This window comes from Anomaloglossus baeobatrachus, chromosome 9, assembly GCF_048569485.1.
Source record: "Anomaloglossus baeobatrachus isolate aAnoBae1 chromosome 9, aAnoBae1.hap1, whole genome shotgun sequence".
NCBI lineage: Eukaryota > Metazoa > Chordata > Amphibia > Anura > Aromobatidae > Anomaloglossus > Anomaloglossus baeobatrachus.
The window spans coordinates 22,113,155-22,138,369 of NC_134361.1; the positions used below are offsets into that span (position 1 = coordinate 22,113,155).

The 25,215-nt window shown below is 49.7% G+C and overlaps 1 protein-coding gene across 1 annotated transcript in view; it reads left to right on the forward strand.

Annotated features, from left to right (window-relative positions):
• Nucleotides 1–5,547: 5,547 nt before the first annotated feature.
• Nucleotides 5,548–25,215, forward strand: part of PBX2 (PBX homeobox 2) — a 31,398-nt gene continuing 11,730 nt past the window's right edge. The window contains exon 1 of the mRNA XM_075323251.1: nt 5,548–5,618. Within this exon, the coding sequence (XP_075179366.1) occupies nt 5,570–5,618 (49 nt within the window). The 5' untranslated portion in view covers nt 5,548–5,569. The remainder of the gene's footprint in view (nt 5,619–25,215) is intronic.

The window sequence follows — 25,215 nt, forward strand, 5'->3', positions numbered from 1 at the left end:
TGTGGAGGGGTGATAAGCTTCTGGCAGACATCTTTGGTGGTGACGTATCTCTAGAGAGAATAAAAGATTGGACATGTTGAACCCCAGCATGCCTGATCTTTTATCCACCTGTCGTCATGGAAGAGTCCAGAGACCCCCATACACTTTAGATGATCGGCTGGTCTCAGTGTCCGTCTGACATGTACAGGGCGGTAGAGCAAAGTTGGGGATGTTTTTTGCACCATATTTTGGGCCAAAATGTACATCCTCGTCAGTGAGGCCTAAAGTTGGACAGCAGTTGGCCTTAATGACCAATTTTGAGTGGTCCATCCCAAGAGTGAGGAAGGTTTTGGTAAGAAGATCATCCTGATGTCCTCCACTGGTCATGTATGGTGAGGATCGGGTCGGCCATGTTGTATTTTTGTGATTGTAACAGCCGATACTATCTCGTATGGTTTTGGGGGCGACTGTTGTGGCTTTCTGCTCTTCTGTCGCTGGTTGCCTACAGGTCGGACATCACTTTTCACTGGAATCACACAAAATGTCCTCCTGTGCCGCAGGCGGGAGCAGGCTTTACATAAATTGCTCGGTCCATACAGGATTGATGTAATAGATCAAGAGTAGAATGAAAATGGGGATTATTGATCGGGACGAAATGGGATGAGCTTTGTGCTCGGAGAAAACTGATGAGCGAGCGGGATGAGGCCGGCACCATTCACTCAATGTAAAGTCCCATGTGGGGGGGTAAGCGATGAGGACGATGACTCCGACAAGAGGAGGCTCTCACAGAGACGGAGGACGATGGCTCCGGCAAGAGGAGGCTATCACAGAGACAGAGGACGATGGCTCCGGCAAGAGGAGGCTCTCACAGAGACAGAGGACGATGGCTCCGGCAAGAGGAGGCTCTCACAGAGACGGAGGACGATGGCTCCGGCAGGAGGAGGCTATCACAGAGACGGAGGACGATGGCTCCGGCAAGAGGAGGCTCTCACAGAGACGGAGGACGATGGCTCCGGCAAGAGGAGGCTCTCACAGAGACGGAGGACGATGGCTCCGGCAAGAGGAGGCTCTCACAGAGACGGAGGACGATGGCTCCGGCAAGAGGAGGCTATCACAGACGGAGGACGATGGCTCCGGCAGGAGGAGGCTATCACAGAGACGGAGGACGATGGCTCCGGCAAGAGGAGGCTCTCACAGAGACGGAGGACGATGGCTCCGGCAAGAGGAGGCTCTCACAGAGACGGAGGACGATGGCTCCGGCAAGAGGAGGCTCTCACAGAGACGGAGGACGATGGCTCCGGCAAGAGGAGGCTATCACAGACGGAGGACGATGGCTCCGGCAGGATGAGGCTATCACGGAGACGGAGGACGATGGCTCCGTCAAGAGGAGGCTCTCACAGAGACGGAGCACGATGGCTCCGGCAAGAGGAGGCTCTCACAGAGACTGAGGACAATGGCTCCGGCAAGAGGAGGCTATCACAGACTGAGGACGATGGCTCCGGCAGGATGAGGCTATCACAGAGACGGAGGACGATGGCTCCGGCAAGAGGAGGCTGTCACAGAGACGGAGGACGATGGCTCCGGCAAGAGGAGGCTATCACAGAGACGGAGGACAATGGCTCCGGCAGGATGAGGCTATCACAGACGGAGGGACAATGGTTCCGGCAGGATGAGGCTATCACAGAGACGGGGGCATTCTCGACCCCAGCACTATGAGCCGGCTTACTCCTGTATATATGGTGTGCACGGATTTATAACGTGGACATCTGTGGTTAAAATGTGCCAAAGGGCTCAAGTCAATAATACAATACTAGCCATAGGCCCTGGTGTCAGTACAGGGTCACTAGACAATCCCTATAAAACAAACAATTCTTTAAAGACGAACCGGTCACTTAGTATAAATATGTAATTGTATTCCCTGGTGTAAATGCCGCTGTTCTCCCGAATCCGTCGATGTTTTTCTTTTGTTCCTGCTCCTCTCCATTCCCGAGATATGGCCTCTTCTTCCCTGTGCATAATTCAAATCTTGTTACCCAAGGGGGCGTGAACCTACAAAAGCGCTGAAGAACACGCCTTCTTGGCTAACAAGACTGGATTTATATACAGGGAAGAGGAGGCAAATCTCAGGAATGGAGAGGAGCAGGAACAAAAGAAAAACATCGCCGGATTCAGGAGAACAGCGGCATTTACACCAGATAATAACAATACATATTTATAGCGCGTTTCGGGTCCCGCTAACTTGCCATATTGCTGTCCACTCTGTGTAACCATGATTACTTCTGTATGTATGATGATATGTTACAGGAGCACACCGGGTATATATGTGCAGCTTATCATATCTGGGGCTGGGACAAGGGGGGCGGAGCATCACAGGGATCGGTGGTCAGTGACGTTAGGACCCGCCCACTTGGCATGATACAATGTATCATTTATGCTTTGTGTTCTTTTAACCCTTTCTGAAGACAATGGCTTCACTTGAGTCTGTAATCGAAGCTTCATCCCCCCCTCCCCACCCCGGCTCTTTCCAAGGACACTGACCTAATTATACGCTGTCCTAAATATACCTCCTCCCATTGTGCGGTGCTTATGGCAGCGGTTTTCACTCCTCCGGGCCGTCCTGACAACCATCAACAGTCAACATCATGGGGATCTAGATACGGGAGATAATGATCTCTACAGCTGGAGGGAGAAGTCATGGAGGGTGATGGAGCGCGGCCTGTAATGGAAGAAATCTGTAGGATCGGGGTCCCGAGCACTTAATGGGGGTCTTGTGGGGTCGGGGATGAGCATATATGTCCATATATACAGTGTATATAGAAGTCTCACCCGGATGATCGTACATAGATCAGCCGCACTATGAAGGCACCGCTTATCTCTGTAATGTCTTCCAGAAAATTCCTCCTCCAACTGATTAAAAAAGAGGTTCTTCAGCGGCTTTAGTGTGTAATATGTAGTTCATGTTTTACCTCAGCTGCTGCAGAACCTTATAATACACCTCAGCTGCTGCAGAACCTTATAATACACCACAGCTGCTGCAAAACATCATAAGGTGGACCTCAGCTGCTGCAGAAGCACATAATATACCTCAGCTGCTGCACGATCTTATAATACACCTCAGCTGCTGCAGAAGCACATAATATACCTCAGCTGCTGCACGATCTTATAATACACCTCAGCTGCTGCAGAAAAACATCTTACACAAATCAGGTGCTGCAGAACTTCATAACAACACCTCAGCTGCTGAAGAACCTCATACGCCCACCACAGCTGCTTCAAAAACTCATCATGTGGATCTCAAGCTGCTGCAGAAGCAGATAATACACCTCAGCTGCTGCATGATCTTATAATACACCTCAGCTGCTGCACGATCTTATACAGTTAGGTCCAGAAATCTTTGGACAGTGACACAATTTTGGCGAGTTGGGCTCTGCACGCCACCACATTGGATTTGAAATGAAACCTCTACAACAGAATTCAAGTGCAGATTGTAACGTTTAATTTGAAGGTTTGAACAAAAATATCTGATAGAAATTGTAGGAATTGTCACATTTCTTTACAAACACTCCACATTTTAGGAGGTCAAAAGTAATTGGACAAATAAACCAAACCCAAACAAAATATTTTTATTTTCAATATTTTGTTGCGAATCCTTTGGAGGCAATCACTGCCTTAAGTCTGGAACCCATGGACATCACCAAACGCTGGGTTTCCTCCTTCTTAATGCTTTGCCAGGCCTTTACAGCCGCAGCCTTCAGGTCTTGCTTGTTTGTGGGTCTTTCCGTCTTAAGTCTGGATTTGAGCAAGTGAAATGCATGCTCAATTGGGTTAAGATCTGGTGATTGACTTGGCCATTGCAGAATGTTCCACTTTTTTGCACTCATGAACTCCTGGGTAGCTTTGGCTGTATGCTTGGGGTCATTGTCCATCTGTACTATGAAGCGCCGTCCGACCAACTTTGCGGCATTTGGCTGAATCTGGGCTGAAAGTATATCCCGGTACACTTCAGAATTCATCCGGCTACTCTTGTCTGCTGTTATGTCATCAATAAACACAAGTGACCCAGTGCCATTGAAAGCCATGCATGCCCATGCCATCACGTTACCTCCACCATGTTTTACAGAGGATGTGGTGTGCCTTGGATCATGTGCCGTTCCCTTTCTTCTCCAAACTTTTTTCTTCCCATCATTCTGGTACAGGTTGATCTTGGTCTCATCTGTCCATAGAATACTTTTCCAGAACTGAGCTGGCTTCATGAGGTGTTTTTCAGCAAATTTAACTCTGGCCTGTCTATTTTTGGAATTGATGAATGGTTTGCATCTAGATGTGAACCCTTTGTATTTACTTTCATGGAGTCTTCTCTTTACTGGTGACTTAGAGACAGATACACCTACTTCACTGAGAGTGTTCTGGACTTCAGTTGATGTTGTGAACGGGTTCTTCTTCACCAAAGAAAGTATGCGGCGATCATCCACCACTGTTGTCATCCGTGGACGCCCAGGCCTTTTTGAGTTCCCAAGCTCACTAGTCAATTCCTTTTTTCTCAGAATGTACCCGACTGTTGATTTTGCTACTCCAAGCATGTCTGCTATCTCTCTGATGGATTTTTTCTTTTTTTTCAGCCTCAGGATGTTCTGCTTCACCTCAATTGAGAGTTCCTTAGACCGCATGTTGTCTGGTCACAGCAACAGCTTCCAAATGCAAAACCACACACCTGTAATCAACCCCAGACCTTTTAACTACTTCATTGATTACAGGTTAACGAGGGAGACGCCTTCAGAGTTAATTGCAGCCCTTAGAGTCCCTTGTCCAATTACTTTTGGTCCCTTGAAAAAGAGGAGGCTATGCATTACAGAGCTATGATTCCTAAACCCTTTCTCCGATTTGGATGTGAAAACTCTCATATTGCAGCTGGGAGTGTGCACTTTCAGCCCATATTATATATAGAATTGGATTTCTGAACATGTTTTTGTAAACAGCTAAAATAACAAAACTTGTGTCACTGTCCAAATATTTCTGGACCTAACTGTGATACACCTCAGCTGCTGCATGATCTTATAATACACCTCAGCTGCTGCAGAACCTCATACTACACCACAGCTGCCTCAGACAACTGCTGCAGAACCTCATAATACACCACAGCTGCAGAAAAACCTCATCAGACACACCTCAGCTGCTACAGAAGCACATAATACACCTAAGCTACTGCAGGATCTTATACTACACCTCAGCTGCTGCAGAACCTCATAACAACTCAGCTGCTGCAGAGCCTGATCATTATCACAGCTGCTGCAGAGCCTGATCATATATCACAGCTGCTGCAGAACCTTATAATACACACCTCAGCTGCTGCAGAGCCTCATAATACCATCTCAGCTGCTACAAGACATCATAATACTCCTCAGCTACAGCATATCCTCATTTTTAAAGGGTGGAGGGCATAGTGGTGCCCAGGCATCTCCCGCTTTACTTTTAAAAAAAGAGGTTCTGCAGCAGCTGAGTTGTGCAACATAAAGAATAGTAATGCCTTTTACTCCATTAACTCTTTCTGTCTTTTTGCTCTTACAGAAAACACGCCTTAAACTGCCACCGGATGAAGCCGGCCCTGTTCAGCGTCCTGTGCGAGATAAAAGAGAAGACAGGTGAGACCCCGCCGCTCCTCCTCCTCCTGCGCCGCTCATTACTGCCGAATCATACGACCGGGCGCAGGATTTACGTAAATCTGTTGATGGCAATGTGGAGTGACCGCTAACATGGCAGCCGGTCAACCAGGGGGCATCACCTGTCACTACTGAAGAGGGTCACACCGGCCCAGATGACCTGTATACATTATACTTGGGCACTGTATGGTTGTATTATATGGGCACTATATGGCTGCACTATACAGGCACTATATGTTTACATTATTTATATTTGCATTGCTTTACGTTTTCATTATACGAGTGCTGTATGGTTGCATTTTTGTACAGTTGTACTATACATTTACTGTACGGTTGCACTGCTGTATAGTTGTATTATACAAGCACTATATGGTGTCATTATATGTGCACTCTATGGTTGCTCTATATGTATACTGTACGGATGCACCGCTGTATGGTTGTATTATACAAGCACTATATGGTGTCATTATATGTGCACTGTACAGTTACATTATACAGGCACTGTGTGGTTGAATTATACAAGCACTGTATGGTTGCAGTATATATGCACTCTATGGTTGCTCTATATGTATACTGTACGGATGCACCGCTGTATGGTTGTATTATATGAGCACTGTACGGTTACTCTATACATGTATGATACGGTACATTATACAGGTATTGTATGGTTGTACTTTTGCATTATATGGATTATGGTTGCAATATTTAGGCATTGTGTATTAGTTTTGGACACTGGATATTACACCATAATACGGGTCATTAATATGGCACTAACCAAACTAAGGCCAACCCGCTATGGCCACCTATACCGTCGCCTTGAGCTGGCGGTGACACGGCTTTTTTGAACCACTGAATGGCAAATCTGCTTCTACTTTCATTTGTCCTGAATCCCTGGGTGAGTGCACTGGCCGCCATATAGCAGAGGGCGGAGGGGTGAGCTTATCTCCACATACCTAGGATCCGATTTAGGAGCATAATTATGTCCGGAAGCTTCAGTGTTAGGAGGATTTGCTCACTTCAACCTGTCGGTAATGGTGGTACCTGGTGGTCCTCAGCCCCTGTCCTGTGCCTGGTGGTCCTCAGCCCCTGTCCTGTACCTGGTGGTCCTCAGCCCCTGTCCTGTACCTGGTGGTCCTCAGCCCCTGTCCTGTACCTGGTGGTTCTCAGTCCCTGTCCTGTACCTTTTGGTCCTCAGCCCCTGTCCTGTACCTGGTGGTCCTCAGCCCCTGTCCTGTTCCTGGTGGTCCTCAGCCCCTGTCCTGTTCCTGGTGGTTCTCAGCCCCTGTCCTGTTCCTGGTGGTTCTCAGTCCCTGTCCTGTACCTGGTGGTCCTCAGCCCCTGTCCTGTACCTGGTGGTCCTCAGCCCCTGTCCTGTACCTGGTGGTTCTCAGCTCCTGTCCTGTACCTGGTGGTCCTCAGCCCCTGTCCTGTACCTGGTGGTCCTCAGCCCCTGTCCTGTACCTGGTGGTCCTCAGCCCCTGTCCTGTACCTGGTGGTTCTCAGCCCCTGTCCTGTACCTGGTGGTTCTCAGCCCCTGTCCTGTTCCTGGTGGTCCTCAGCCCCTGTCCTGTATCTGGTGGTTCTCAGCCCCTGTCCTATACCTGGTGGTCCTCAGCCCCTGTCCTGTACCTGGTGGTCCTCAGCCCCTGTCCTGTTCCTGGTGGTTCTCAACCCCTGTCCTGTTCCTGGTGGTCCTCAGCCCCTGTCCTGTACCTGGTGGTCCTCAGCCCCTGTCCTGTACCTGGTGGTTCTCAGCCCCTGTCCTGTGCCTGGTGGTCCTCAGCCCCTGTCCTGCACCTGGTGGTCCTCAGCCCCTGTCCTGTACCTGGTGGTTCTCAGCCCCTGTCCTGTACCTGGTGGTCCTCAGCCCCTGTCCTGTACCTGGTGGTCCTCAGCCCCTGTCCTGTACCTGGTGGTCCTCAGCCCCTGTCCTGTACCTGGTGGTCCTCAGCCCCTGTCCTGTACCTGGTGGTTCTCAGCCCCTGTCCTGTACCTGGTGGTTCTCAGCCCCTGTCCTGTACCTGGTGGTTCTCAGCCCCTGTCCTGTTCCTGGTGGTCCTCAGCCCCTGTCCTGTTCCTGGTGGTCCTCAGCCCGTCCTGTACCTGGTGGTTCTCAGCCCCTGTCCTGTACCTGGTGGTTCTCAGCCCCTGTCCTGTACCTGGTGGTCCTCAGTCCCTGTCCTGTACCTGGTGGTCCTCAGCCCCTGTCCTGTACATGGTGGTCCTCAGCCCCTGTCCTGTACCTGGTGGTCCTCAGTCCCTGTCCTGTACCTGGTGGTCCTCAGCCCCTGTCCTGTACCTGGTGGTCCTCAGCCCCTGTCCTGTTCCTGGTGGTCCTCAGCCCGTCCTGTACCTGGTGGTTCTCAGCCCCTGTCCTGTACCTGGTGGTTCTCAGCCCCTGTCCTGTACCTGGTGGTCCTCAGCCCCTGTCCTGTACCTGGTGGTCCTCAGTCCCTGTCCTGTACCTGGTGGTCCTCAGCCCCTGTCCTGTACCTGGTGGTCCTCAGCCCCTGTCCTCCCGCTGAAAAGAAAGGCTTTTCTTTGGCTACAAGCTCCATGACAGGCAGAGCAGGGCAGGGGATGAGGGGTGCAGGCACGCTGCACTCTGCCCTCTCCTGCTGCCGGCTACTATGGCAACGGAGGTGATGGGCCTACCCCCGTCATGTCGCTCTAGAGCAGCGCTCTGCGCCAGTTAATGGCTACTCAAGGAGGGTTATTTAGTTGGGGTCTCGGGGTCTAGATGTACATGCACATTCTCATGTGACGTCCTATACGGAGGCAGTTATCACTGGCAGCCATATTTTATCATCATTATAGGCGCACATGTTGGGTCCAGGACTGTTTACATGGGTACAGGAGGCCTCCGATAGAGGACAGGGGGCGGCCGATCATTTGTATAACAATGGCGTATCATGGACGCCGGATCCCCTCCTCCTCTTCTCCTATTTAATGAGAGTCCCCCCACTGTGAGGCTGGTAATGGAGCGGGGGAGGGCACGAGCAGATCAAATGTCTGACAGTGCGCACGTATAATCCTGTGCGGCCTCCATTTCCATCTCCCCTGGCTGCCTCCTGTGCTGCTTTCCGCCGTGTCCCCCGCCACCATTGTCTGCTGTTTCCCCCTCACATATATTGTATACAGCCATGTATAGTGTATACTAATGTGAACATTACCTGAGGGGGTATGGGGCCTGCAGTAATCCCCACATATTGTGTATAGCACCCTAATATCCATGTATATGGGTATTGTGTGTGGTTAGTATTTATTTTTCCCTCTCGGGGGTCCCACAGCGGCCGCATGGTTTGCCACTATGGTGTATCCACGGCACAGCACCTCTATGGTGTATCCACGGCACAGCACCTCTATGGTGCGTCCAGTCACGGCACCTCTATGGTGCGTCCAGTCACGGCACCTCTATGGTGCGTCCAGTCACAGCACCTCTATGGTGCGTCCAGTCACGGCACCTCTATGGTGCGTCCAGTCACGGCACCTCTATGGTGCTTCAAGTCACGGCACCTCTATGGTGTATCCACGGCACAGCACCTCTATGGTGCGTCCAGTCACGGCACCTCTATGGTGCGTCCAATCACGGCACCTCTATGGTGCGTCAAGTCACGGCACCTCTATGGTGCTTCAAGTCACGGCACCTCTATGGTGCTTCAAGTCACGGCACCTCTATGGTGCGTCCAATCACGGCACCTCTATGGTGCTTCCAGTTACAGCACCTCTATGGTGCGTCAAGTCACGGCACTTCTATGGTGCTTCAAGTCACGGCACCTCTATGGTGCTTCAAGTCACGGCACCTCTATGGTGCGTCCAATCACGGCACCTCTATGGTGCGTCCAATCACGGCACCTCTATGGTGCGTCCAATCACGGCACCTCTATGGTGCGTCCAATCACGGCACCTCTATGGTGCTTCCAGTCACGGCACCTCTATGGTGCGTCAAGTCATGGCACCTCTATGGTGCTTCAAGTCACGGCACCTCTATGGTGCATCCAGCCACGGCACCTCTATGGTGCATCCAGCCACGGCACCTCTATGGTGCATCCAGCCACGGCACCTCTATGGTGCAGCCAGCCACGGCACCTCTATGGTGCATCCAGCCACGGCACCTCTATGGTGCATCCAGCCACGGCACCTCTATGGTGCATCCAGCCACGGCACCTCTATGGTGCATCCAGCCACGGCACCTCTATGATGCGTCCAGTCACAACAGTGACACAGCGTAGATTGTCAGCTCCCAGGCAAAGCCAGCGTTTCAGACCCCTAACTCACAGACTATTAACAATCCCTCCAACTGGTAGAGTATTGAACTCCTTATGCCCCAACAAAACACTCATGTAGTTTTCCCTTTCAATCTTTATTTTTTTCAGATTTTTTTTATTACATTTTTTAAATTTCATTACCATAGTCTTAAGGCCGCTTTACACGCTGCGATCTCGCTAGCTGGATCGCTAGCGTGCGTACCCGCCCCCATCGTTTGTGCGTCATGGGCAAATCGCTGCCTGTGGCGCACAAAACCGCCTCCATTCTAAGGGGGCGGTTCATTCGGCGTCACAGCGACGTCACTAAGCGGCCGCCCAATCAAAGCGGAGGGGCGGAGATGAGCGGGACGAACATCCTGCCCACCTCCTTCCTTCCGCATTGCCGGTGGAGGCAGGTAAGGTGAGGTTCCTCGTTCCTGCGGTGTCACACGTAGCGATGTGTGCTGCCGCAGGAGCGAGGAACAACATCGTACCTGCAGCAGCAACTATAATTGAGAATAGGGGGGATGTCACTGATTAGCGATTTTGCACGTTTTTGCGACGATTCAAAATCGCTCATAGGTGTCACACGCAACGAAATTGCTAACGCGGCCGGATGTGCGTCACCCATTCTGAGACCCCAACGACATCGCTTTAGCGATGTCATAGCATGTAAAGCGGCCTATAGCCCTGATTAGATTTACATAAAGTAGGTAAAAACATACATCTTATTATATTGTTAGTATTTTTTTTGTTTTTTTTTTAAAAAAAAAAAAAAAAAAAGGGGGGACATTTTTTTAAAATTGTGATAGCTAACCCGGCAGGACTCAGCTACAACTGTGAGAGAGAAGAGTCAGGGAACTGTGGGAGAGCGGAGGGCAACACGTCTATAGCAAATAGTTACATACCGTAATGGCCTACGCAGAGCGCAGCAGCTGAGAGGAGTTTGTCATCGGCTCCTGTCCTCTGCATAGGCAGCAAATGAAATGGTGAAGCTCACTTTATAATGCTGAGAGCTTGGTGGTTTCACAGGCTACTATGTGGGCACTTGCTACGCTCCTGGCGCCGTGCCCGAAAGATGCCACTCAATACAGAGGAGCTCTGGATATTGAGGTGAAGTGAATACCCCGGCAAGCTTCTCTATTTGTGGATAAATACAAAGTTCAAGAAAATGGTTAAAACCCAGGTGTCCATTTATCTCAGTTGGGTGTCTGCATCATCCGAGCCAGAGACGCTCTTTGTACTTTCTCCCCACTTTGCCCCAAGTGATGAAGACCCTGAACTGAAGCCCCCTTTAAATCTGAACTTCCCAGTAGGGTGCATGGTGGTGATACCCAGCACGGTCCTGCCGTGATGCCGACTCCAGAGATCATCACATGGCAGCCGCCTGCGTCACCGACTACATAGGGCACAATTTTTAGGCTACGACCTCCCTTATTGATGGATTACCGCCTCTATCTGCTCTGTATCTTCTTCATAGTCCCAGTAAATGAACCATTTGTTATGCTGAGTCTTGGTGGAAGATTTGGCAGGGTCTTCCACCCATTGGCGTCCTGCCATTATCCCTGTGGTGCAGCCCGACCTGCCAACTTTTCAGAAGTCCATTAGATGGAAATATGCAGAAAAAGCAGCCGAAACACAATCCAGGGGCCGCCTGTGACCGGGGCCTTATGGCGTCGCTTGGTCCATGCTCGTACATGAAATGCAGAGCTGCATAAAATGGTAAAATACAATATGGTAATCTGTCCGTAAAGATACAGCTATTGGGGAAGAAACAGCCGGTCACCTGATGGTGTTTATCTCAGGGGCAATTAGTCCGGTCAATTCCTCTCCCCCATTTTACAAACAAGATGTGTTTGGGGGTCACAAGCTATAAAGACGTTTGCTGGACCCATTACAATTATGGCTAACTTTACTATTGCCTACTGGCAGAGGATGAGCACATGGGGCAGATCAGGTGATAGTAACATCATCACCCTGGGCACAGTGACATCATCACCCTGGGCACAGTGACATCATCACCCTGGGCACAGTGACATCATCACCCTGGGCACAGTGACATCATCACCCTGGGCACAGTGACATCATCACCCTGGGCACAGTGACATCATCACCCTGGGCACAGTGACATCATCACCCTGGGCACAGTGACATCATCACACTGGGCACAGTGACATCATCACACTGGGCACAGTGACATCATCACACTGGGCACAGTGACAATCACATTGGGTACAGTGACATCATCACACTGGGCACATTGACATCATACTGGGAACAGTGACATCGTCACACTGGGCACAGTGACATCATCACACTGGGCACAGTGACATCATCACACTGGGAACAGTGACATCGTCACACTGGGCACAGTGACATCGTCACACTGAGCACAGTGACATCGTCACACTGGGCTCAGTGACATCGTCACACTGGGCACAGTGACATCGTCACACTGGGCTCAGTGACATCGTCACACTGGGAACAGTGACATCGTCACACTGGGCACAGTGACATCGTCACACTGGGCACAGTGACATCACTGAATGTGGGTCACTTTCCAGCAGTCATTCGATTACTACCCTTGTAAATTAGTTTTCCCCCAGAAGGAAGACATCCACCTGTCTAAAGTCACCTCTTTGAGGTCCAACTGTATTGAGCCTTGCCATGTTTCTTAGGATACAGTATATTTAGTCAAAGCAGAGGCTTAGCCAAAAGGAAAAGGCGTCCTCCATCCGTATACTGGTATATAGAGGTTCTTACCAGTATAGAGCACGGTGCTGGGTGGAAGGCCTAGGTGGGCACTAGAGAGCGAGCGTCCTTGCTCCTGGAGGAGAGCCAATGTGAACACCTCTTCCCCGGAAACATTGCCTGGACCCCTTCCACCAGCCGGGGGTCTCTAAGAAGAAACCGTCCCCCGTAGATCTGTATAACAGGATGTGAGATATTTAGTATGAATATAATGTGCCTGGAGTAGGCGCTCCCCACGATCTGCGAGGACAGCACTTGGCAGGCGGTGGCGGGCTCCGCGGCTATGATGGGCGTAAACACAATTAGTTTCTCGGTTGATAGGACAATAATCCGAGCGCTTCTTGGAATAATTTCGAGTGTATCTGTGTAATGAGCAATTACCAACAAGGGTTTCTGGGCAACAAAAATCTGTTCAATTGGTAAGGAAAAAAAATAGCAGTCTCCAGAAAAACGTATCTGCGGTGACGGGAAAGCTCCATCCGGAGGAGAGAAGGCGCTAAATCCACCAAATATTATATACCGACTGCAAATCAGAGGATCCGGGAGAGCGGGCGCTAAATCCACCAAATATTATATACCAACTGCAAATCAGAGGAATCCGGGAGAGAAGGCGCTAAATCCACCAGATATTATATACCGACTGCAAATCAGAGGAATCCGGGAGAGAAGGCGCTAAATCCACCAGATATTATATACCAACTGTAAATCAGAGGATCCGGGAGAGAAGGCGCTAAATCCACCAAATATTATATACCAACTGCAAATCAGAGGATCCGGGAGAGAAGGCGCTAAATCCACCAGATATTATATACCGACTGTAAATCAGAGGAATCCGGGAGAGAAGGCGCTAAATCCACCAAATATTATATACCGACTGTAAATCAGAGGATCCGGGAGAGAAGGCGCTAAATCCACCAGATATTATATACCGACTGCAAATCAGAGGAATCCGGGAGAGAAGGCGCTAAATCCACCAGATATTATATACCGACTGTAAATCAGAGGAATCCGGGAGAGAAGGCGCTAAATCCACCAGATATTATATACCGACTGTAGATCAGAGAAATCCGGGAGAGCGGGCGCTAAATCCACCAAATATTATATACCGACTGTAAATCAGAGGAATCCGGGAGAGAAGGCGCTAAATCCACCAGATATTATATACCGACTGTAGATCAGAGAAATCCGGGAGAGCGGGCGCTAAATCCACCAAATATTATATACCGACTGTAAATCAGAGGAATCCGGGAGAGAAGGCGCTAAATCCACCAAATATTATATACCGACTGCAAATCAGAGGAAACCGGGAGAGAAGGCGCTAAATCCACTAGATATTATATACCGACTGCAAATCAGAGGATCCGGGAGAGAAGGCGCTAAATCCACCAGATATTATATACCAACTGCAAATCAGAGGAATCCGGGAGAGAAGGCGCTAAATCCACTAGATATTATATACCGACTGCAAATCAGAGGATCCGGGAGAGAAGGCGCTAAATCCACCAGATATTATATACCGACTGCAAATCAGAGGAATCTGGGAGAGAAGGCGCTAAATCCACCAAATATTATATACCGACTGCAAATCAGAGGATCCGGGAGAGAAGGCGCTAAATCCACCAGATATTATATACCGACTGCAAATCAGAGGAATCCGGGAGAGAAGGCGCTAAATCCACCAAATATTATATACCGACTGCAAATCAGAGGATCCGGGAGAGAAGGCGCTAAATCCACCAAATATTATATACCGACTGCAAATCAGAGGATCCGGGAGAGAAGGCGCTAAATCCACCAAATATTATATACCGACTGCAAATCAGAGGAATCCGGGAGAGAAGGTGCTAAATCCACCAAATATTATATACCGACTGCAAATCAGAGGATCCGGGAGAGAAGGCGCTAAATCCACCAAATATTATATACCGACTACAAATCAGAGGAATCCGGGAGAGAAGGCGCTAAATCCACCAAATATTATATACCAACTGCAAATCAGAGGATCCGGGAGAGAAGGCGCTAAATCCACCAAATATTATATACCGACTGCAAATCAGAGGAATCCGGGAGAGAAGGCGCTAAATCCACTAGATATTATATACCGACTGCAAATCAGAGGATCCGGGAGAGAAGGCGCTAAATCCACTAGATATTATATACCGACTGCAAATCAGAGGATCCGGGAGAGAAGGCGCTAAATCCACCAAATATTATATACCGACTGTAGATCAGAGAAATCCGGGAGAGAAGGCGCTAAATCCACCAAATATTATATACCGACTGTAAATCAGAGGAATCCGGGAGAGAAGGCGCTAAATCCACCAGATATTATATACCGACTGTAGATCAGAGAAATCCGGGAGAGCGGGCGCTAAATCCACCAAATATTATATACCGACTGTAAATCAGAGGAATCCGGGAGAGAAGGCGCTAAATCCACCAAATATTATATACCGACTGCAAATCAGAGGAATCCGGGAGAGAAGGCGCTAAATCCACCAAATATTATATACCGACTGCAAATCAGAGGATCCGGGAGAGAAGGCGCTAAATCCACCAAATATTATATACCGACTGCAAATCAGAGGAATCCGGGAGAGAAGGCGCTAAATCCACTAGATATTATATACCGACTGCAAATCAGAGGATCCGGGAGAGAAGGCGCTAAATCCACCAAATATTATATACCGACTGCAAATCAGAGGATCCGGGAGAGAAGGCGCTAAATCCACCAAATATTATATACCGACTGCAAATCAGAGGATCCGGGAGAGAAGGCGCTAAATCCACCAAATATTATATACCGACTGCAAATCAGAGGAATCCGGGAGAGAAGGCGCTAAATCCACTAGATATTATATACCGACTGCAAATCAGAGGATCCGGGAGAGAAGGCGCTAAATCCACCAGATATTATATACTGACTGCAAATCAGAGGAATCTGGGAGAGAAGGCGCTAAATCCACCAAATATTATATACCCACTGCAAATCAGAGGAATCCGGGAGAGAAGGCGCTAAATCCACCAAATATTATATACCGACTGTAAATCAGAGAAATCCGGGAGAGAAGGTGCTAAATCCATCAAATATTATATACCGACTGCAAATCAGAGGATCCGGGAGAGAAGGCGCTAAATCCACCAAATATTATATACCCACTGCAAATCAGAGGAATCCGGGAGAGAAGGCGCTAAATCCACCAAATATTATATACCGACTGCAAATCAGAGGAATCCGGGAGAGAAGGCGCTAAATCCACCAAATATTATATACCGACTGTAAATCAGAGGAATCCGGGAGAGAAGGCGCTAAATCCACCAAATATTATATACCGACTGTAAATCAGAGGAATCCGGGAGAGAAGGCGCTAAATCCACCAAATATTATATACCGACTGCAAATCAGAGGAATCCGGGAGAGAAGGCGCTAAATCCACCAAATATTATATACCGACTGCAAATCAGAGGAATCCGGGAGAGAAGGCGCTAAGTCCACCAAATATTATATACCGACTGCAAATCAGAGGATCCGGGAGAGAAGGCGCTAAATCCACCAAATATTATATACCGACTGCAAATCAGAGGAATCCGGGAGAGAAGGCGCTAAATCCACTAGATATTATATACCGACTGCAAATCAGAGGATCCGGGAGAGAAGGCGCTAAATCCACCAAATATTATATACCGACTGCAAATCAGAGGATCCGGGAGAGAAGGCGCTAAATCCACCAAATATTATATACCGACTGTAGATCAGAGAAATCCGGGAGAGAAGGCGCTAAATCCACCAAATATTATATACCGACTGTAAATCAGAGGAATCCGGGAGAGAAGGCGCTAAATCCACCAGATATTATATACCGACTGTAGATCAGAGAAATCCGGGAGAGCGGGCGCTAAATCCACCAAATATTATATACCGACTGTAAATCAGAGGAATCCGGGAGAGAAGGCGCTAAATCCACCAAATATTATATACCGACTGCAAATCAGAGGAATCCGGGAGAGAAGGCGCTAAATCCACCAAATATTATATACCGACTGCAAATCAGAGGATCCGGGAGAGAAGGCGCTAAATCCACCAAATATTATATACCGACTGCAAATCAGAGGAATCCGGGAGAGAAGGCGCTAAGTCCACTAGATATTATATACCGACTGCAAATCAGAGGAATCTGGGAGAGAAGGCGCTAAATCCACCAAATATTATATACCGACTGCAAATCAGAGGATCCGGGAGAGAAGGCGCTAAATCCACCAGATATTATATACCGACTGCAAATCAGAGGAATCCGGGAGAGAAGGCGCTAAATCCACCAAATATTATATACCGACTGCAAACCAGAGGAATCCGGGAGAGAAGGTGCTAAATCCACCAAATATTATATACCGACTGCAAATCAGAGGATCCGGGAGAGAAGGCGCTAAATCCACCAAATATTATATACCCACTGTAAATCAGAGGAATCCGGGAGAGAAGGCACTAAATCCACCAAATATTATATACCGACTGCAAATCAGAGGATCCGGGAGAGAAGGCGCTAAATCCACCAAATATTATATACCAACTGTAAATCAGAGGATCCGGGAGAGAAGGCGCTAAATCCACCAAATATTATATACCGACTGCAAATCAGAGGAATCCGGGAGAGAAGGCGCTAAATCCACCAAATATTATATACCAACTGTAAATCAGAGGATCCGGGAGAGAAGGCGCTAAATCCACCAAATATTATATACCGACTGTAAATCAGAGGAAACCGGGAGAGAAGGCGCTAAATCCACCAAATATTATATACCAACTGTAAATCAGAGGAATCCGGGAGAGAAGGCGCTAAATCCACCAAATATTATATACCGACTGTAAATCAGAGGAAACCGGGAGAGAAGGCGCTAAATCCACCAAATATTATATACCGACTGCAAATCAGAGGAATCCGGGAGAGAAGGCGCTAAATCCACCAAATATTATATACCGACTGCAAATCAGAGGATCCGGGAGAGAAGGCGCTAAATCCACCAAATATTATATACCCACTGCAAATCAGAGGAATCCGGGAGAGAAGGCGCTAAATCCACCAAATATTATATACCCACTGCAAATCAGAGGATCCGGGAGAGAAGGCGCTAAATCCACCAAATATTATATACCAACTGTAAATCAGAGGAATCCGGGAGAGAAGGCGCTAAATCCACCAAATATTATATACCGACTGTAAATCAGAGGAATCCGGGAGAGAAGGCGCTAAATCCACCAAATATTATATACCCACTGCAAATCAGAGGAATCCGGGAGAGAAGGCGCTAAATCCACCAAATATTATATACCCACTGCAAATCAGAGGAATCCGGGAGAGAAGGCGCTAAATCCACTAAATATTATATACCGACTGTAAATCAGAGGAATCCGGGAGAGAAGGCGCTAAATCCACCAAATATTATATACCGACTGCAAATCAGAGGAATCCGGGAGAGAAGGCGCTAAATCCACCAAATATTATATACCAACTGTAAATCAGAGGAATCCGGGAGAGAAGGCGCTAAATCCACCAAATATTATATACCGACTGCAAATCAGAGGAATCCGGGAGAGAAGGCGCTAAATCCACCAAATATTATATACCCACTGCAAATCAGAGGAATCCGGGAGAGAAGGCGCTAAATCCACTAGATATTATATACCGACTGCAAATCAGAGGAATCCGGGAGAGAAGGCGCTAAATCCACCAAATATTATATACCGACTGCAGATCAGAGGAATCCGGGAGAGAAGGCGCTAAATCCACCAAATATTATATACCGACTGTAAATCAGAGGAATCCGGGAGAGAAGGCGCTAAATCCACCAGATATTATATACCGACTGTAAATCAGAGGAATCCGGGAGAGAAGGCGCTAAATCCACCAAATATTATATACCCACTGCAAATCAGAGGAATCCGGGAGAGAAGGCGCTAAATCCACCAAATATTATATACCGACTGCAAATCAGAGGAATCCGGGAGAGCGGGCGCTAAATCCACCAAATATTATATACCGACTGTAAATCAGAGGAAACCGGGAGAGAAGGCGCTAAATCCACCAAATATTATATACCGACTGCAAATCAGAGGAAACCGGGAGAGAAGGCGCTAAATCCACCAAATATTATATACCGACTGCAAATCAGAGGAATCCGGGAGAGAAGGCGCTAAATCCACCAAATATTATATACCGACTGCAAATCAGAGGAATCCGGGAGAGAAGGCGCTAAATCCACCAAATATTATATACCGACTGCAAATCAGAGGAATCCGGGAGAGAAGGCGCTAAATCCACCAAATATTATATACCGACTGCAAATCAGAGGAATCCGGGAGAGAAGGCGCTAAATCCACCAAATATTATATACCCACTGCAAATCAGAGGAATCCGGGAGAGAAGGCGCTAAATCCACCAAATATTATATACCGACTGCAAATCAGAGGAATCCGGGAGAGAAGGCGCTAAATCCACCAAATATTATATAACGACTGTAAATCAGAGGAATCCGGAAGAGCGGGCCGGGCATCCAGCACCGAGTATAGGGGGGAATAGTCACCTGCTCCTATCCTCCTCCTCCCATGGGAAAGGTCAGGTGGTTACTGTGGATTTCGGGCCGTTTTACCCCCTGTCGGGGGGCGCGTGTGTGCACCGCGCAGCTTCAGAGGCAGGTTATTTGCTTATCTGAAGAGCGCCCGTATTAATACAAGCTCTGGTGTCCCAGATGTGGACTCGGCCCCGGACCTAAAATGTTGTCCCGGAACATCCACCAACCGTAATCCAGCAAAAAATGGGGGAAGGTCCGACTACCCTAGAAACAGAGAAGTGTTCAGAAGTTGTCAGGATCAGGAGACAAATATCTGAACAATTCCTGGTGGAAGAATGCCAGTAATGATCACAGGCTGACAGGTGTATACTCTGCCTGCAGCGCCCCCCACAGGAGAAAGCAGCGTCCACACCTAGAGGATCTTAGTAGCAGTTCTCCCCTGTGACTAATTGATGAATTTCCAAAATGGAAAAGAACCAATCTATTAAGTCGGAATTCTTTACATTGCAGCTATTATTAGTTTATTCCGGTCATTAGCGTCCACCAATCACTCAAAAGACTGCTCCTAATCTCTCTATGTGCAGCACACAGAAGCATGGAGCGCCTGAAGAAGCACGCTCAAGAGTGTACAGGCGAAACAGAAAATCCAGGACCACTCTGTGCAAGCGCTCATACATGAGCCGGTATATCACCCTGTGCAAGACAGTAAACTACTCACCAAGCGCTCATGTGCAAGACAGTACACCACTCCCCAAGCGCTCATGTGCAAGACAGTACACCACTCACCAAGCGCTCATGTGCAAGACAGTACACCAGTCACCAAGCGCTCATGCGCAAGACAGTACACCACTCACCAAGCGCTCATGCGCAAGACAGTACACCACTCACCAAGCACTCATGCGCAAGACAGTACACCACTCACCAAGCGCTCATGTGCAAGACAGTACACCACTCACCAAGCACTCATGTGCAAGACAGTACACCACTCACCAAGCACTCATGCGCAAGACAGTACACCACTCACCAAGCGCTCATGCGCAAGACAGTACACCACTCACCAAGCGCTCATGCAAGAGTCAGTGCACCACTCTGTGCTATCACTCATGCACAAGCCCATACACCACTCTGTGCTAGCGCTCATGCACAAGCCCATACACCACTCTGTGCTAGCGCTCATGCACAAGCCCATACACCACTCTGTGCTATCACTCATGCACAAGCCCATACACCACTCTGTGCTAGCGCTCATGCACAAGCCCATACACCACTCTGTGCTAGCGCTCATGCACAAGCCCATACACCACTCTGTGCTAGCGCTCATGCACAAGCCCATACACCACTCTGTGCTAGCGCTCATGCACAAGCCCATACACCACTCTGTGCTAGCGCTCATGCACAAGCCCATACACCACTCTGTGCTAACGCTCATGCCTGAGACAGTACAACACTCTGTGCAAGCGCTCATGGACAAGCGAGTACACCACCATATGCAAGCGCTCAGGCACGAGCCAGTACATCACCCTCTGCAAGAGCTTGTGTACTACTCTGTGCAAGCACTCATGCACGAGTCAGTATACCACTCAGCAAATGCTCATGTCTGAGCCTGTATTCTACTATGTGCAAGCCCATACATCACTGTGCAAGTGCTCATTAGCAAACCAGTACACCACTATGTGCAAGCGCTCATGCTCCAGTCAGTATACCACTATGTGCAAGCGCTCATGCTCCAGCCAGCACACCACTATGTGCAAGCGCTCATGCTCCAGCCAGCACACCACTATGTGCAAGTGCTCATGCTCCAGCCAGCACACCACTATGTGCAAGTGCTCATGCTCCAGCCAGTACACCACTCTGTGCAAGCGCTCATGCTTCAGCCAGTACACCACTCTGTGCAAGCGCTCATGCTTCAGCCAGTACACCACTATGTGCAAGTGCTCATGCTCCAGTCAGTATACCACTATGTGCAAGTGCTCATGCTCCAGCCAGTACACCACTATGTGCAAGCGCTCATGCTCCAGCCAGTACACCACTATGTGCAAGTGCTCATGCTCCAGTCAGTATACCACTATGTGCAAGTGCTCATGCTCCAGCCAGCACACCACTATGTGCAAGCGCTCATGCTCCAGCCAGTACACCACTATGTGCAAGCGCTCATACTCCAGCCAGTACACCACTCTGTGCAAGCGCTCATGCTCCAGCCAGTATACCACTATGTGCAAGTGCTCATGCTCCAGTCAGTATACCACTATGTGGAAGCGCTCATGCTCCAGCCAGTACACCACTATGTGGAAGCGCTCATGCTGCAGCCAGTACACCACTATGTGCAAGTGCTCATGCTGCAGCCAGTACACCACTATGTGGAAGCGCTCATGCTCCAGCCAGTACACCACTATGTGCAAGTGCTCATGCTCCAGCCAGCACACCACTATGTGCAAGCGCTCATGCTTCAGCCAGTACACCACTATGTGCAAGCGCTCATGCTCCAGCCAGTACACCACTCTGTGCAAGCGCTCATGCTCCAGCCAGTACACCACTCTGTGCAAGCGCTCATGCTCCAGCCAGTACACCACTCTGTGCAAGCGCTCATGCTCCAGCCAGTACACCACTCTGTGCAAGCGCTCATGCTCCAGCCAGTACACCACTATGTGCAAGCGCTCATGCTCCAGCCAGTACACCACTATGTACAAGCGCTCATGCTCCAGCCAGTACACCACTATGTACAAGCGCTCATGCTCCAGCCAGTAACTCTATGTAGGCGCTCGTGCGGAGATGAACAGAGCAGGTTTTTGAGCAGTTGCCGGGAGTCCTAGAATCTTGATTCATAAAAACAATAATGAAAAAAAACACTCTTAAAATATCCGCCAGCTCTGGCCATAGGCTGTCGACCATAGGTGTGAATGAGCCATCTGGCTGATAACTGCGAGAAATAATCTGCACAGCGCATCGAGATAAGATCGACTCAAGCTTGATTCTATTTGGTAAAATAATCTGCCATCTACTGCCACTTTCTACACCGCAGGAGTAATTAAAAGCCTCAGTGTCTCGCAGAGCGGCCGGAGGGCTCGGTAAAACGAGCAGCCGCATACAATGGGCATTACCTGGCGTGCCAGTCTGTGCTGTGCGCGATATCTGCAGGCGCAGCTGTGCCCCCGCCGCGTGAGCGAGTGCTCCGGATAATATCCGTGTCACACCGCTGCCCGGCCTCCCCATTAATATCTCGGTGTTAATTACATAATTGTGACAGGGTTGGGCGGGGGGCGCGTAATTATCTGTTATGAATCTGCTTCATCTGGGAGAGTAAACAAGGAGGCTCGTTAATCAGGCCTCGTTAAGCGCTGGACAGCCCCTGCACACGGACGCACAACCTCTGCTATGTGCCCGGCTCGCCGCCTCCTCCAGGGAACGTTCACCTTCCAGAGCTGCGCTCCTCCGTCCTCCATTCTACAATCGCTTTCTATTAAATACGTTTAGAAACATTTCGGTATTTTTTAAAACCTGTAAAAGGCTTCATGGAGGCGCTGAGAAATCTCGCGTCTCCTGTGCGGAGTCTTCATGGAGGCGCTGAGAAATCTCGCGTCTCCTTCTGTGCGGAGTCTGCATGGAGGCGCTGAGAAATCTCGCGTCTCCTTCTGTGCGGAGTCTGCATGGAGGCGCTGAGAAATCTCGCGTCTCCTGTGCGGAGTCTTCATGGAGGCGCTGAGAAATCTCGCGTCTCCTTCTGTGCGGAGTCTTCATGGAGGCGCTGAGAAACCTCGCGTCTCCTGTGCGGAGTCTTCATGGAGGCGCTGAGAAATCTCGTGTCTCCTTCTGTGCGGAGTCTGCATGGAGGCGCTGAGAAACCTCGCGTCTCCTTCTGTGCGGAGTCTGCATGGAGGCGCTGAGAAATCTCGCGTCTCCTTCTGTGCGGAGTCTTCATGGAGGCGCTGAGAAACCTCGCGTCTCCTTCTGTGCGGAGTCTGCATGGAGGCGCTGAGAAACCTCGCGTCTCCTTCTGTGCGGAGTCTTCATGGAGGCGCGGAAAAGCCTCGCGTCTCCTTCTGTGCGGAGTCTTCATGGAGGCGCGGAAAAGCCTCGCGTCTCCTTCTGTGCGGAGTCTTCATGGAGGCGCTGAGAAACCTCGCGTCTCCTTCTGTGCGGAGTCTGCATGGAGGCGCTGAGAAACCTCGCGTCTCCTTCTGTGCGGAGTCTTCATGGAGGCGCTGAGAAACCTCGCGTCTCCTTCTGTGCGGAGTCTTCATGGAGGCGCTGAGAAACCTCGCGTCTCCTTCTGTGCGGAGTCTTCATGGAGGCGCTGAGAAACCTCGCGTCTCCTTCTGTGCGGAGTCTGCATGGAGGCGCTGAGAAACCTCGCGTCTCCTTCTGTGCGGAGTCTTCATGGAGGCGCGGAAAAGCCTCGCGTCTCCTTCTGTGCGGAGTCTTCATGGAGGCGCGGAAAAGCCTCGCGTCTCCTTCTGTGCGGAGTCTTCATGGAGGCGCTGAGAAACCTCGCGTCTCCTTCTGTGCGGAGTCTGCATGGAGGCGCTGAGAAACCTCGCGTCTCCTTCTGTGCGGAGTCTTCATGGAGGCGCTGAGAAACCTCGCGTCTCCTTCTGTGCGGAGTCTTCATGGAGGCGCTGAGAAACCTCGCGTCTCCTTCTGTGCGGAGTCTTCATGGAGGCGCTGAGAAACCTCGCGTCTCCTTCTGTGCGGAGTCTGCATGGAGGCGCTGAGAAACCTCGCGTCTCCTTCTGTGCGGAGTCTTCATGGAGGCGCTGAGAAACCTCGCGTCTCCTTCTGTGCGGAGTCTTCATGGAGGCGCTGAGAAACCTCGCGTCTCCTTCTGTGCGGAGTCTGCATGGAGGCTCTGAGAAACCTCGCGTCTCCTTCTGTGCGGAGTCTGCATGGAGGCGCTGAGAAACCTCGCGTCTCCTTCTGTGCGGAGTCTGCATGGAGGCGCTGAGAAACCTCGCGTCTCCTTCTGTGCGGAGTCTTCATGGAGGCGCTGAGAAACCTCGCGTCTCCTTCTGTGCGGAGTCTTCATGGAGGCGCTGAGAAACCTCGCGTCTCCTTCTGTGCGGAGTCTTCATGGAGGCGCTGAGAAACCTCGCGTCTCCTTCTGTGCGGCGTTTTCATGGAGGTGCTGAGAAACCTCGCGTCTCCTTCTGAGCGGAGTCTGCATGGAGGCGCTGAGAAACCTCGCGTCTCCTTCTGTGCGGAGTCTGCATGGAGGCGCTGAGAAACCTCGCGTCTCCTTCTGTGCGGAGTCTGCATGGAGGCGCTGAGAAACCTCGCGTCTCCTGTGCGGAGTCTGCATGGAGGCGCTGAGAAACCTCGCCTCTCCTTCTGTGCGGAGTCTGCATGGAGGCGCTGAGAAACCTCGCGTCTCCTTCTGTGCGGAGTCTGCATGGAGGCGCTGAGAAACCTCGTGTCTCCTTCTGTGCGGAGTCTGCATGGAGGCGCTGAGAAACCTCGCGTCTCCTTCTGTGCCGAGTTTCTGGAGGAGCTTTCAATTTATAGAAAGGGTTTTGTAGAGGATTTTTGGGCCTGAAGTTTTATTTGCAGCGTTTTGATTGGTCGGAAGTGATTTCCAAAATCCGAAGTGGTGAAAAATAAAACTAAAAACAATGAAGATAAGAACAGCGAAGATGATTTACAAAGGAAACGACGCGGAAGAGTCTCCAAGTGTTCTTATTAGCAATTTAAGGGATTTACCACGTCTGATAGATTTACCCGCTCATCACTAGTGACGAGTACTGAGCACCCGAGCATGGTAGTGCCCGCTCATCACTAGTTACCAGTACTGAGCATATGAGCATGGTAGTGCTCGCTCATCACTAGTTACCAGTACTGAGCATATGAGCATGGTAGTGCCCGCTCATCACTAGTTACCAGTACTGAGCACCCGAGCATGGAGGTGCCCGCTCATCACTAGTTACCAGTACTGAGCACCCGAGCATGGTAGTGCCCGCTCATCACTAGTTACCAGTACTGAGCACCCGAGCATGGTAGTGCCCGCTCATCACTAGTTACCAGTA